The following is a 16,248-nucleotide window of genomic DNA, read 5'->3' on the forward strand; positions in this document are numbered from 1 at the left end:
TCTACTTTCCCTAATCACTCTTATATGAAGATGAATATTGATAGCAAGATAAGTAATTAAATTAGATATTGTTTCTAGGAAAAAGAGAAAAAGAAAGACCGGCAGTATTTGATGAAATGTGGACGTGGAGGATTTTGAAGAAGATTAAATGGACATACAGAATAAAAAATGAATAAATAATAAGAATAGATGATGAACGCTTAATGAGTACAGTTCAAAATAATAATTGGTTGGGTAATTCTGTGGTTTGAAAAGAAATAGTACTAGAAGGATCAGTAGAGAGTGTGAAAAAAGGCCAGAAAAAAGTGAAGTGAGCTCTTAAAAACTCAGATTATTAGCTAGGAGTAGATTAGAATTAAGATGGTGCAAGAGATTTGTTTGAGATCTAGGAATTATTATTTTGAAAAACATGTGATACATGTTTTCAAAACTGGTTTATGAGAATTATTCAATATTGTTTTTACACACTGTCATATTACATTTTCCTATGGTCTGTTATTCTGTGCTACTTCAGCGGTGTTATTTAAAGTTTGTGATCACCACACTTATGTTAATGAACATGAGCTGCATTCTCTTTGCTACAAGATTATTAATACTGTTTTATAGAAATATTTTTTAAGATACACTTCAAAATTAACTGCTATCAATTGAAAAGAAATTCTCAGTAGTGCAGCTATTTTAATATAATTTATCAATATATTTGTTTGTCATGTATTTTATAATAATCTCTTACTTTTAGTTATCAAAATTCAGAATAAAAAAAGGTTTAGCATGCATTTTGTACTTATTTGAAAATGATCATACTATTATGCAGTTTTTAGCCAATACAGTACCAGACTTTACATCACGTTTTTTGATTAACATTATTAAAAAAATGTAGTAAGCCATTTTCAGTTATTTTTGTTTTATGTTCCATAACATGTTAAGCTTCTGGTTTAAAAACAAAAAACAACAGATGGAACAGATGAACCTAAACTTTTTCACAAACATCCAAGAATTTATCACCAGAATTTTAGTTAAGAGGAGCAGATGAAAGCACAAGCAGTCCGTAATCCATTTATGCTGACTGTTTTTATGTAATTATGCTAACTGTTTTATGTAATTATGCTAACTGTTTTATGTATGATTAATTCATGATATCTGTTAATGGGAATTATTTTTTGCCTTTGGATATTTTTTTTTCTGTATTGTTATGCAGTATATTGTCTATGAGAAGGTTTATTGCCATGAACATGGATTATTTTTTATTATTTGTTCTAGTCTCCACTGGTTATTTATGCATGCATATAGAGGTAGAAAATGCTGAATTTTTTTTTGTAATTTTTCAATGGAGATTGCTTTGAAAATTTTAGTCGCTAAAAGTTATTTTATAAAAGTTTGGTGCATTGTGATCCTGTTAATAATATTGTCAAAAAGTCTTGTATTTGCCTAGAAATTGATGATTAGATACTATATTGAGTTGTTGTTCATACCTTGTAAAGTTTATTCTCTGTATAGGCTTTCCATATTGTTTTGGGTCCAACCCAGGACATATTTTTGAAATTACTTAAAAGTAACAGTTTACTGAAACATTAAGCTTTATTTATTCAGTTATACTATTCACTAGAAATGACTTTTTTCAGAAATGGTTTGTTTGTTTGTTTTAATTACATCATAAAATTCACAGCAAGAAAGTTTTGCATTAATTTTGACATATAGCAGATGTTTAATAGTAAATACTGAAAGTCTACCCCTTTCTGCAGACCAATTGTTCCCTGTAATTGAAAAAATTCTCTCAACTGAAGCAGATGTCCCAGGCAAAAACATCGCAGACTCAACCATTTTAGAAATAATGCAACGTGAAATATCTGTCTTTAGAAACATCTTAAAAATTGCTTTCCACTTCTTTTCAATAGTATCTGGTACTTTTTCAGAACTTGAACCACAACCTACCTTTTGGTTTTGCCTGGTTATTTACCTGGTTCAACAATGTACATTCATCAAATAGGTCATCAATATTTATGGAATCTTTTATAATTTCATTAACAACTTGTGCACTCTCTTCTAAATCAGACCAGGCAATTTCAGTTCATAAATTTATCCACTGAAATTTACTAACCTTATAAAAACTGGTTCTTTACGACTGTAAGTATTGGATACTAGAATTATATAAATTGTTTATACTTGAGAAGAATTTTTGTTCCTGAACATTATTATTTTCTATTAGAGTGCATAGCAATTCTTTGGCAGAAGATGGAATAAATTTGTGGGTTTTTCTTTCCTGAAGTTTACAAATTAATCAGAATATGTCTGAAATGCTTCTGTTGCTGTGATAGAATTAGCTTCCAATTTCAGAACTACATTATTAAATAACTGTAGAATACAACAATTTCAAAAACAGTTCACTTTCTAGATTTTCAAAAAAATCAAATAATAATTTTAGGCATTTATCACAAGATAAGAAGTATGATTTTAGGCCATCAAAAATGGAAAGAATTCTTTCAATTGCAGGTAACATACTAAGGAACCTTGTGCTGCTATGAGATAATACGTTTTAGTAATATTTTTCCACAAATTCACAGAATTCTTTAAGTTTTGTTACTCTTATTGTATATACATGAAAATATTTATAAATTTTTATAACAATAACTTATATGTCCAGGGTTAGAGAATCACATGCTGTTTGTACTGAATTGTGTGCAATGTGGGCTGAACAACCAATTCCTAAAATAGGTCTATCTAAATCACTTTGAACTTTTCTAAAACATTTTCATTCTTTTTTCTTTTCACACCAATAAAATTACTATTAGTGTCATCAGCAGTATAACAAACCAACTTTTCTTCAAGTTTGTATTTTTTCTCACACTGCATAAGATACATAGTCAAAATTTGAGCAGTTCCACCTGACACTTCATCAAAATTAAAAAATGTAATTTGAATTCCCTCCTCTAGACCGAAATATCTTACACCAATCAGAACAAGTTTTACTTTAGTTCTGTTTGAGCTATCCATCTCTATTGCTACATAATTAATGTTTTCCAAAGAACACAACACATTATCAAATATAAATGGTTAAATAACGTTAACAATAATTGCCTCGGTTTTGATTCTAGCAGATGAAAATTTTGGGTCATGTAACTTTTTAACCAGTTTAGATGTGCACTATGATGTTTTGAAACTGAGTTTGTGTCTAGCAGTGTGGTATGAAAATGTAGCTTCTTTAACAGCACACTATTATTGTTATTCCCATCTTTGGCTTTTAAAAAATCTCTTATGTTTGCTGAAGCAGTAGCATGGTAGCACTTCTATGTTTAGCTGTTTTCACGTGGTCTTCAATATCACCCTTTCCTTTGTGTGCAACAGAAAATTCTCTGGTTCATAAATAATAAACATGTTCATTGTTATTGCTATTATACAATTTCAAAAATCTGTATTCCTGTTGCTGGTTAACATTAAACACACATTTTTTTTTGCTTATTGCTAAATGATGAGACAAAAAACGAATAGAGATAAAATGATCAAAAACGTATAGACACGTTTCTTTACACATGAAAACAACATAAACACATTGCTCCTGTTGTATTGTCAAATGACAGTAAAAAGTTGTGGTGAGACCGGTAGTTATGCCTTCGTCAAAATCGACATCAGGGCTTGCTCCAAGGTCGGCTAAGAGATGCACAGCTGTAAGAGAATGTTTAAAAACAAGATGTCGAACATATAGTTCTAAAATTAAAAAAACTCCTTGCCAGTCACAAAATTCTCCAACCCTTTACATTCTTGCAACCCCGTACATTACCCTGGACAGCACTAAAAAACTAGGACTGTCCGGGCTAATCCCAGATGCATGGTAAGCGTTTAACAGTATTATTTCTCTTTATTGTTGCAATGAATTGGTGTAACTATTATTTTATTTACTGATAGTGATATTTAAATAATGTATTCATTTTAAACACATAATATCTAAAGATTATTATTTATAGCTTGTATTATGCAAACTAAATAATATTAGAGATAAAAAAATTTGAAATTGCTTTTTCTCATTTCTAATTTTCATTACAAACTGTAGTGTTTTCAGTTAGTCAGTGTTTTTTTTTAAATATATTTTCCTATATTTTACTTAATCAGCTATATTATGTTCTGTTTACTTATGTTACTTTCAGAATGAGTTATTGTACACAAAGTAAAGAATGTGCTGCACTTTATATATTTTGCCCGAGAACTTAATTTTTTCTTAGTATTTTTTAAATGTGTATTTTTCTTTAAACCAGTACGTAATTAGTAATTTATGTATTTGGCTTAGTTTTATCTGTTCAATTCTGCTTAAATATAATCTAAAATGACATTTTTAAGTTACTAATGAATAAAGTGAGTTGGAGTGATAAAAAAGTGAATTGGCGAAATTTTTTTGAGTATAACAGATATTATTGATTTAAATTTAAGATAAAGTATTTATAAAATTGGGTGAAAATTTAACAGTTGTGGCCAATCTTAAAAAAAAAAAAAATAGTAGACCCTTCTGATGATATAAACTTCTTGTCTAAACCGATTTAAATTTAGAAAGGCATAAGTGAAGAGATTTGGTGGAGATTTTTTGTAATGTAATATTTATGGCACTGGCTTTTGTTAGTTTGGGATCATTATTAGCCTCTTGCAAAATTATATTTATATTTCTTGATGTAAGTTGCAGGATTCATAATTTAATATTCAAATGATGATAGATGATGTTTGCATTATTTGTAGCATTTATCTAAAAATAAGATACAGAATATAGATCACTGTTGAATGATCTTGGAGTATTAGTAGTCATAGGAGTTTTTAAATGTAGTCATAGGAGTTAAATGTGTCCACATTTTTTTAGATATTTAAAACTTCTTTTATTCCTGAGTGAATTTTATAATCTTAATGGATAAATATTTCCCACTTAGTGACTAGTTGACATAAAACTAGAAAAAGCTGATGTATTGTTGTAGTCTTCATCACAACTAAGCTGTAAAGTGGTTCAAATTTACTTCTTATTTTAATTATTAGTTATATTTTTGAAATTTTAACTTTTGAAATAAATTATACAAAACTAAAAAAAACGTATGTAATAATTGATATTTTCTATTTGGCTTAAATAAACAGACCATATGACTAAAATGAGGAAGCTTTTATGGATGGATTGAATTGTGGTCGGAATAAGGACATGTTAGTTCAGCCTGGTTTTTATAAAATCATTGTTGGCCAATTAAAAAAGTTGATAAGTTTTTGAATCATCCATATAACAAACAAGCAAACAAACAAAGTAAGTAACCAAACACGCATATATGCATACAAAGCATACACATGTTGGTTTTATAATAAATTATCTAAAATAATTTCATTGCCTTTTATTTAAACAAAATTAAATTTTTTTTTTAATGTTAATGACAAAGAACTGTTATTGCAAAAAAAATGGATGTCAAATTTTCAGTCAATAATTTAGTAAAAATTGAACACTCACCATTAAACTTAAATAATAATTTAACCCTTAATATTAGTTATTAATGATAATTTGAAATTTAATACAGTTAATAATTGTTAATTATTTAAAATAAATTAAATTAGCAAAAACAGTAATGCAGCTATGGATTGTTCAATTATAATGAAATTGCTGTATTCTATTACCTTTGTTATGTTATTCTATTAGTACTAGTTACATTAATCAGTTATTTTTATTTAGCTAATTTGTTTTATTTCTGTTTTCATGTTAGTGTATTTATTCTATTTTTAAAATCTATTAGTTATGTTGTTTTGATCAGTTATTCTTTACTTGAGTTTTAGTATTTGAAAATGGAAGTTTATTCTCATATTAAAATGGCGTCTTACATATGGACTAGGAGACTGCAGTAAACCTGAAGCATGCCAATTGCATGCAGATTATTTTCCACTTTTCACTAATCACCACTTTTTACCAGTTTTTCACTTTCTTTCTACCAGTCTCTTTCTCATCTACCATTTGGCCTAAAAGGATTGCAGATCTTAATATTATTAAATTATTAGTTATTTTAAAATTAATTACTCTCTTAGAGGCTCTGTAATTCAGGAGAAGTTTCATTGCATGCATTTTTAAATATTAAGAAGTACTGTATTTACATTGAACCACTCATGACAGAAATCTCTTTTTTGTGACTGTAATAGAACTATGTTTGGGGACTGTGATGATACAACTATCATGTGTAAACATATCTCATTTAGATAAAACACCAAAGTTGGGTAAATAATTTATTTAAATAATAAATTAATAATTAGAGAAACTGAAAGAACTGTTCCCTGTTATGAATCACCACTAGTAACCATTTAATTCAAACTATGTGAATGAATAAATTTTTGAAAACCTTTTTTATAGTCTGACAGGAATGAACTTAACTATTTATGCCATCATATTTTATGTCATTATTTATATCATATTTTTTTGGTCATCAGTTATTTGACTGGTTTGGTGTCATTCTTCATTTCTGTGGAATGTACCTCAATTTCTTCATATCAGTGTAGCTCTGAATCCTAAATTCTTCATTATCTCTTTCACATATTTTGATTGTTGTTGTCCTTTATTGTTTTTCCTGTTCACTTCCTTCTTCAACCAAATTCATAAATTCTACGTGCATTAATACTTCGCCCACCAGTCTTGGTGTGACCTTTTTATAAAATTTTGGAATAAGATTCTGTTTCAATTTATTTTTTAATCTCTTCATTTTATATTGTTATCAGTGTAATAATTCTATACTTTCCTCTATATTAATTGATTTCAAAAACCCTATTCTTTGTTTTGTGGTTTTCCTTTAACTTCAAACATATGTTGAGATTCTCTAATTTCTGTTTTCAGAGTTTCGTTTGACTGACTTATAATTGTCTGCTCTCCTGCCTTAATTGCTTTCTTTTTTAAATTATCCATTTCTTTTCTGCTTTATTACTTTTGTAGTAATTTATAGGCCTGAATAATTGTTTTTTTAAATGTAATTTAAAATGACATACCTTTAATTTCACATAATTTTTTGATAATACAATTTACACTAAATGTAACTTGCCAACTATGCAAAACTATATCTCACTATAACTAAAACTTATATGTGTACACAATAGAAAGAAACAATGACTGATATCATTCAAGGTTATTGGTTAAATACATACATTTCATTCTCTCAACAAAACATACAAATTCACATTCAGCAGCGAACTATACTACCTCCAATTTTGGCTGGGGGTAGTCAGTTTAAATCATCTTTCCTTCACAGTTTTGTGAAGGAAAAGTACCCAAAGGGCAAAAGTTCAATTCATTCCAAAACTAACCACCCAATATGATAAACATTTGTGTAATAAAGAGCTGGCTGATAATTCTTAAGTTTGTTTTATTTTTCCTTGAAGAAGTTTAATATCAGTATTAATGAAACTGCTCTAGTTTCTCTAATAAATATAGGGCTATCTTTAGTTCCATAATTTATACACTAATTCTGAAGCAATTAGGATAATCTGTACTATGTTGGCATGTCTGTGTTGTTACGCTAAAATTTTTTTTTTTGGGTTTCTCTATGTATGACAAATTTTTCTACATTTGGAAAGTGATCCAGAGGTGACAACATGAGGAAATAAATTTTTAGTGATTTATTACTTCTCTAATTTGGATTTAGTGAATAAAAAATGTCATTATTTTGTTCAAATTAAGTTAAAAATTTTTTAGCATTACTTAAATGACGAAAAACACTTCTATGTTTGCTGAATTTAAAAAGTATTTTGAATAAATCATATTCAGTAGATGATTACTGTGCTATTGATTTGTTTTACATCTTTTAGAACTCATCGCAGCAATTTTAGTTTTTTTAAAATTATTTTCTATTGTGCCCTAAAATAAAATAGAAAGTTCTCAAATATTTTATTAAAAAAAAAAAAAAAAAAATGAAAATGCTCCAAATGCATATTTTTATTGTTGGTAATGATTTTCTGACTGAATAAATAAAACAAAAAATCTACATGTATAGAATACTGGAATAAAATTTATCTTTATTTATAAGATTAAAAAAAAAATCAAGAACAAAAACACTCATTTCACACTCACAAGAAAGAAACTCACAACACCAGAAAGGGCACAAAGATTGGAATGTATGAAAAAGTACTGGGAGCACCTCAAGGCCTAAACAGTCCCTTTGAAAAGGTTTTGGTAATAGACTGACTAAAGTGCGATCATAAAAGATGAAAAAGAAAGATAAAACAAAAAATGAAAAGTAAAAAGTATGGTTTTTCTGTGAACTGCCTGAGTTGAAATTAAGTGGTTAGGTGTAAAATTTTTACTATTTGGTTTTTATCACCATCTTGACCAGCTAGAATGGTTCATTCCACTTCTCACATTAAAGTAGGATTTAATTACCTTGTTCTCAAGGGACTGATGACAATAAAGTTCAAACGTCACAGAAATATCTTTAATCTTAAATAAAATTTACACAAGATGAATATGTAGTGTTTTATGATAGAAAGATATCACAAAATTTTAAAAGAAATTGCAGAGCAGTGTACGAGTGTATTTGCTTATTATTATTCAACAATACATTTTCTCTGTTATTGATAATAAAGTTTTCCAACCATCTAATTCCTCTTTATTAGAATTTTTTAAATAATAGTTTCGATCAAATTTAATTTGACTCAGTTTTGAAGCAATGTTGGTTCATGGTTCATTTATCTGGTCTTCTGCACTTATAATGAGCCAAATGTTCCATTATTTTAATTTATGTTTTCTTCCAGTTTGTCCTATGAGTCACAAATTACAATTGTTGTTTTTACAAATTAATTTACGAATGCATTCTGTTTAATCAGGTTTAGTTTATCTTCAGTTCTTACAAGGACAGAGACCAATTAAAATAATTAGAATGGATATCTAGTTGTTATTTATTTCTTTTTGAAATTTTAAGATTGGGGTCATGTAAAAGATTGGCTATGGAATAGTTTCTATATTGTCACGAGTGGTGGATTTTACTTATGATAGTTTCCCTAATAATTCTAATTAAAAAAAAAATTAATTTCAATTACATTTTTTTATTTCCACATTCTAAAAATGTGGAAATATTAGGAAACTGAAATAAGATCTTCTGAAAGATGCTTATCAAACAAGTCTTTTTGAGGGTATAAATTGATTTATTAAAAATATCAAAATTAATTGTTCCAATTGGATGTATCCTTGTGTCAGCGAAGGTTGGAATAGTTAGTTGCATTTACAACTATTATTGAGAGTTTTCTTTTTGTAAGACCTAATATATACTTGGATTTTGTTAGATGAGATGTCTGTATTGTTATCTATGGTTACAGTTGAAATAGTATTGTTAAATTTGCACATGATATTTCTGTTTGCTGGGTAGACTGAATGGACTACTATTTTAAGTTGGCTAATTTTGTTTATTGGCTATAGTTCCAGGCAGTCACTTTCAAGTGTGAAAAGTGGTCGTGCTGAATCTAGAAGTAGAGAAGATGTTAGTGTTAATCCTCCCGCTCCGACACCTACTCATCATACTTCAGAACAGACGTCTAAACGAGCTAGCTTTCTGGAGGTAAGTGTTGTTCACTTAATTAAAAAATTTTGAAACTTTTTCATTAAACGTAACTTTTTGTTTATTACTGATAGATTATTTAGTTGTATTTTGTAGATACAAATGTACAATAAAATTATTTGATTGTTTTAAGATATTTTTAGTATGCAATGTGTCCAATTTATTGTAAAGATTATTCAGTTAATTTTCAAAAATGTTGACAGTTTGTTTAGAGATGTTTCATAGTGATGTTCTCAAATATTAAAATTTTTATTAGTTTTTTTTTTCTTCAGTATGATGTATTTAGTGCAAGTAGCTTTTTGAAGATTCTCAGGGACCAGTGACTGAATGATCAATCAGTAGTTTTAGAATTTTGTTGTTACAGCTCTTCAGAAATATCATCTGATATAAATCAGTAATTTTAAATTTCATATAGTTTAAATCCTCAGATAAGTAAGTATTTTTTTTTTTTTTAAAGAGATGGAGACATTAATTTTTCAACTTAGTGCATGAGGTGAATTGATATGAATAACATATGCCTCGTGATTATCTACCTTTAACTACTTCCGTTAGTTAAGATGTAGCAGTTATATAGTCAGTCATTACATTGAACATTTTCACTTACCTCACATATTTGATGCAGGATTCTTTGGATTAAGAACCTAATATTTTTCAGGTGTATTTTTTTAAAATAAAATATGTAGGTTTATTATCCTTAGCTGGTGCTAAGGATTCTATAAGTTGGGTTTTTATTTTATTTTACTCAAAAATAGTATTTAATAAGTTAGAATGGTGCAAAATATGTAGAAATGAAAGGGATCTAGTTTTCCAGCTTCCTCTTTTCAAATTCCTTTCAATTTATTATGATTGTTTATGATGAATTAAAATTGTTTTTTTTTTTTTTTTTGGTGCTGTTAAGAATTAAAATATAAAGATTATTTTAATTTTTGCTTTTCTGTTTTACTGTTTTCATATGTATATTTTAATGGATTAATTTTGATCTTTTATTAAGACATGATCAATAAAGTTCAATGTTCAACAAATGGTGCATTAAATGTTGGAAAATGTTACACAGTTCACTTTTATTAGATATGGGATGAACTCATACCACTTTTTATTAAATAAAATTTTGGCAATTTTTTTTGTATACATCCTTTCTTCATTTAGATTATTTGAAATTGTTCCTTTTTATTTCATTATAAAAACTAAAAATTTGTTCCATGTTTTGACTATTAAAAGTAACAACCATTTTATTACAATTTTCCCATTTTTGGAAAGTATTATTTGAAAACTTTGAGACTAAAGAATGGTATCAAAAATTGAAGACTCAGAAGTGAAACTTTTCTTTTTACGAAAATGAAAGTAAAACTTTTTTTTTATAAGAAAATTCCAGTAAAAAATTTAAAAGCATTTTTCTAAACAGGATTAAAACACGACTAATTCTTATATTTATAAATTTGTCATAACTTTCTTCAAGACAGTTCTTTTAATTGAACCCAATAACAATATTTGCCATAAATATGGAATATTACTGATTAAATATGTCTTTGAATTGTAACCTTAGTGATGCAGGATCATAACAGTTGATTTGTGGCGATGCTGACCAGTAATCTACCTGTTACGTTAAGTGTGCTTCTGTTTTTATTGACATCTTTACCTCATCTTACTACACACTATTATGTTCAAATGAATATGGAGTTTTGGAATTATTGTATAAGAAACATATGTAACAATTACTTCAAGAAAATATTCTGTGGAAAGTTTTTTCCTGAAATATGTAGTATTCATAGAATATTCTATGAGTAGGTGGACTTTAGCCACCCTAACTGAATATCAGTTGTAGTAATATGATAATTTTATATTAGTTTTTGTATTTAGTTTTCAGCACGCTAAATGAGTTTCATAAAAAAAATCATTTAGTCCTTACTATTTTAATCTTCTTCTACTTTTTTTAAATTAAATACTAATTTTTAATGATTATCATTGAAAATTCTTTTACTAAAAGAATTTCTTGTTTGTGTATTATTCTGTAGATCTAAAAGTTTTTTAATTTTATTATTTATATGAAGCAGTAGTTCAGTGTACATTGTTTTTGTGGCTACAACATGTTTTTATGCATATGTTATGTAATTTTGGCTTCTGCTTTTTTATTAAAAGATATTTGTGAGATTTTTATTTTGCTTTATAAAGTTCTATAAAAAAGCGTAAAAATGCTTGAACAGACTGAAAGAATAGCAATGCAACAAGCTTAATAAAGAAAAATAATATTAATTTTTAAATATTTAAATTGAAAATGAGTTTGATATTGTATTAATTATATTTTAATGTATTTAAGAACATGGTTGTAAAAACAGTTAAAGTTATTCCTTTTTGAACATAAGTCTGGTGATAAAAATCTTTTTCAGATACCGTGAAATTTTCTCATTTTGTATGTACATCTGTTGTGTTTTGAATGCTGAGTCATTGACATTAGAAAAATGTAATTGACCATTTATTAAAATCCCCAAATGAAAGCAATGAAATAAACAGGCTTTTTTTCCATATCCTTTCAATTTTTTTCTTTTTTTTAATTTTTGAATATATTGGTAATTTATGAGCAGTTTATTTTTATTCGCTGAGATAATTCACTACTCAAATAAACTTTACTTACAATTTTTTGTGTAGTTATCATTTTGCGTCACAGTGGGTAGTTCAAGAGAAATTAAAAATTTCTGTCACCTTGTAACCAATTCTTGCTATCTAGTTATATCTCAGTGAAATAGTACATAATATATTTTTTCACAATGCACTTTACTAGAATATGACTGTAATGATACCATATTTACTGGTGAGGAAAGAATTATGCAACCCTGATTTTATTAATCCACTGAAATGGAAAATTCTCTTTTAGGTTGGTAGTAATGGACAGATTGGTAATGCTTGACCTTGTAGCAATAATGTATACACAACAGCCCTATTTTGTTTGTCAGTGGCAGATGTGTTATAAAAAGACTTATTGTGCGTTTTACTCACTCTTAAAGTGCATATATTTTTAGAAGTTATTTTAAATTTCAATCATTTTTAAAGAGCCAGTACAGACTTTGCTATATATACATTCAATCATACATATAACCAGTATGTTAAAAATTAATATATTGTTGCTTGTTTTACACAAACTGGTAGTTTATGTAAAAAAATGGTTATGCATTTTGTTCATGGCACTGTGTAGATCTCAAGTAACATTTTCTTAGCGACTTCATATTGCCGCTAGAAGATGTATGCAATTTTTGGTTGCAGCGAGGTGGTCAACAGTCCACATAACGAATTGTATAATGTTGCTACTGCATGGGCTTCTTAAGGGAGAAAGTCATTTCCTATTTTCTATGACCACCTAGGTTGCCAGATTTTTAAGTTTTTAAGAAAATTATTGTAAGTTATTAAGTTATTTAATGTTTATTTCTTTCTTAAAATTTAATAAAGTTTTTTTTATATATTGATTCCATGTATATTTCTTTCATATGGGTTGTATAACTTTTTGTTTAATCTTGAGGTAGAGAATTCTGCTGTCATTTCTAATTAAGATTTTGCTAAAATATTCAGTGCTAAAGAAGAGCTACTGTCTATTGTTAGCGGGACAACCTCTCATCCTCCAGACAGTATCAATGTAGTTAGAGCTACTTTCATAAGAAACCCTCGGCATTCTAGTATCTTCAATTTTCTTGATTTTCTATGATTCAGTTTTCTAGTATCTTCAATTAATTGATTATCCAAACAATGCAGTCAGAAGATTGGAAGTTCCATTCTTATATGTTATAGATAGTGCAGAACTGAAACTGAACAGTAGATTTGGAAAAAATTTTGTTGACAAATGATGCCAAAAAACCTAGATGAAGATTTCATTCACTACCTGAGAATGTTGGATGAAGGTAATTTGAATTATTTGTTAATAAGATTGATCCTCTTATCTTTACCAGCATTTTTTTTACAGGAACAAGTTTACAATGTGATAAAATTTGTTACCATGACAACATGAATTATACAGTAGAAAAATTATTTACAACCTATATCTGCTGCATGTAGAATTTTTTTGGTGCCTCCTTACTTGATGATTAAGGTACACATTCTTGGGTCTCAAGCTCACTATATCCTGAATAACTATTTAGTTCAGTGAATGAATGAATACATTCTATGCTAATAACTCCATATCAAACTAATTAAGTGTATGCAATACTAGGTATTAAAAATCAATTTATTAATTTTATAGGCCTGTTATTTTAGGACCTAGATAAAAGAGACATTCATGTCAGTAGGGCTTGGAAAGCCAGTTTAGAGTGAAACCTTCCATTTATTTTTTATTCGCTAATAGGCAGAAACTGCCTATTCGCTGAAACTGATAGACATCACTTAATTTTTGTTACCTGTTAATTACTGTACATTATCATAACAGCCAGTTTTCTTCAAATTGGCATGTATCTTGTGTTACTTTTACAATTGAAATAAGTTGTTTGATATCGAATTAATAAAAATTGATGCTTGTGCTCTTATTTATGAGCACAAATAAGTGTATAAACTTGCATAACATCTAAACACATTATTTTCCTTCTTGAATAGTTATATATAAAAAAAATAATTGTAGTATGAATTTTAAAAATTATAACTATTCTTATAATATATAAGGAATTTCTGAAACTGAACCTGGGGTAAAGACATATCAATTATTAGACCCATATTTTGTGATTCTGGTAAATTCATTATTGTTTATGTGTTAGAAAAGGAATAATTTATTCTTGCAATAATCTTTATTAATTTCATTGACAATTTGTATTTATTTATTTCAATTTTTTGTTGCACTGCTATTTTTTTTGTTTTTTAATAGTACTGATTATTTTTTGTTGTTATATATCAAATGTGCATATGATTAATATATATAAAAATATACATTTGTTTATGATTTTATATTTTAATTTCTTTTTTTGTAAAATTTGTAGTATTCCACCTGTATTTTACTGAAGTAATCATTTTCTTGTTGTCTTTCTTATTCCTAATGTCCTTTTATAAAATTTTATTGCAAGTTTGCACAAATGATGTGTTTTATAGACTATTGGTTTTGCTTTATCAAAAAGAAACGAATAAGTAATGCGTATGTAATTAGAGACTGATTACTTCAGTTTTGCACAAGGTTGTAGCATGTGGTGTGTGCGTGCGTGTGTTGTTTCAGTTTAAGACGCCAGTGTCAAGAATTCCGTCTTTCAAATCCTCAGCCAGCACTGGAAAGAAAATATCATTCATCCCTAAGAAAGCTGATTCCTCAGAAAATGATCAAGTAATTTTGTTTTCCCCCATTTTGTGTTTTAGTTATTGTTTTGCTTTTAATTCTGTAAATTTGGGTTGTGCTCAGCACTTAACTTTTTGTGGGTTATTCTATTTTTATGGGCTGTATCAATGTAGCCCTTTTGTAAAGCTTTAATAATTATCTAATATCTTTCTCTTATACTACAATCTTTTAATTTGATTAAAAGGAAACTTCAGTGTATGAAGGACTTTAAATACAAATGAGAATTTGGTTTCTTCAATAAGATGAATTAGTTAAATTTAGTACAGGTTAGTTGTAAATTTTCACAGGTTTGCTCTACTGCTCTATACTGCTTGTTGTAGTATAATATTTTATTATTTAGTAATTATTACAAAAGTTGATATTCAGTCATTATTATAATAATATTTTCAATATTGGATTGTTATAAGGGCAGGTCTTCCAGAAAAAGACTGCGGTCCTGCAGAATTGGTAGCATTGCGATTTAGAAGTATACATTTTAAGTCCCATAATTGAAATTTATATAATGACCCATATTAAAGACAAATTCTTATTAAAAACTAAAGCTCCTATGCGTAGCTTATTTAGGAAAAGTTTAAATAGTAGTCAGTATTTAAAAAAAAAGACAAATCTAGCATAAAAATCGTATGATTCAAACATAAAATATCAGAATAAGGAATCCGAAATAATGTGCAAGTAGTAGAAATGATGGGCTGATTTGTTATGTATTATTAATTGTTCACTATATGTTGTGGATTGACATTTTATAGATATTATTTTACAGTTAACAGAAAGCTGTTTTTTTTTAAGTTAATTATAATTTTGTTTTATTAGTGAAATTTAGGTTCATTGTTTTCTATGGTCTTGAGCAGTTAAGTTCATTCCTTTTGTGTCTTTCTATAAGAATTCTTTTTTTATTCTTATTCCTAAATAAGATTTGAGAAGTAATAATTACTGATTTTCAGGTAGTTTACATGTAGAAATCATGTAATTATTTTACTATTAAATTTTAAAGATACAACATTTTTGAAGTAGAAATTGAGTAACCACACTTTTTAAATATGTTGTGTATTAAATCAGCTACTATAAGATCTTAATAATTATCAGTTTTTTAAACAGATAGAGCATTGTTATAATTTTATGTTTAAATTTATAAAATTTAAATAGAAATATTAGGACAGATCTTGTTAAATTGATGAAGATAATATGATAAACTATTTTTGGTGGCTGATATTGAACCATTGCTCCATTCATTTACTTGTTTATTCTTTTTTCACAAAGTAAGGTTTACAACTGAATTCTCATTTGTATTTGAAAACTCCTTGTAACTTTTATAATTTTAAATTGTAAAATGTTAATAAAGGATTTCTGTTCTTTCCCATTATGTTATTAATGTTGTATATATTGTATATAATGTGTGGCACAATACTTTTTTAAGCTTTTTAAATC

The 16,248-nt window shown here is 27.5% G+C and overlaps 1 protein-coding gene across 5 annotated transcripts in view; it reads left to right on the top strand.

Moving 5' to 3' along the window:
• DCTN1-p150 (dynactin subunit 1) overlaps window positions 1-16,248 on the top strand; it is a 190,824-nt gene that overhangs the window by 49,421 nt on the left and 125,155 nt on the right. For 4 of the 5 annotated variants that reach the window (XM_075355121.1, XM_075355120.1, XM_075355122.1 and 1 more), the window contains 2 exons: window positions 9,392-9,530; window positions 14,707-14,811. In XM_075355121.1, coding sequence (XP_075211236.1) covers window positions 9,392-9,530; window positions 14,707-14,811 — 244 coding nt within the window. The remainder of the gene's footprint in view (window positions 1-9,391; window positions 9,531-14,706; window positions 14,812-16,248) is intronic. The other variant, XM_075355124.1, reaches the window with a different exon arrangement.

This window comes from Lycorma delicatula, chromosome 1, assembly GCF_047948215.1.
Source record: "Lycorma delicatula isolate Av1 chromosome 1, ASM4794821v1, whole genome shotgun sequence".
Classification (NCBI taxonomy): Eukaryota; Metazoa; Arthropoda; class Insecta; order Hemiptera; family Fulgoridae; genus Lycorma; species Lycorma delicatula.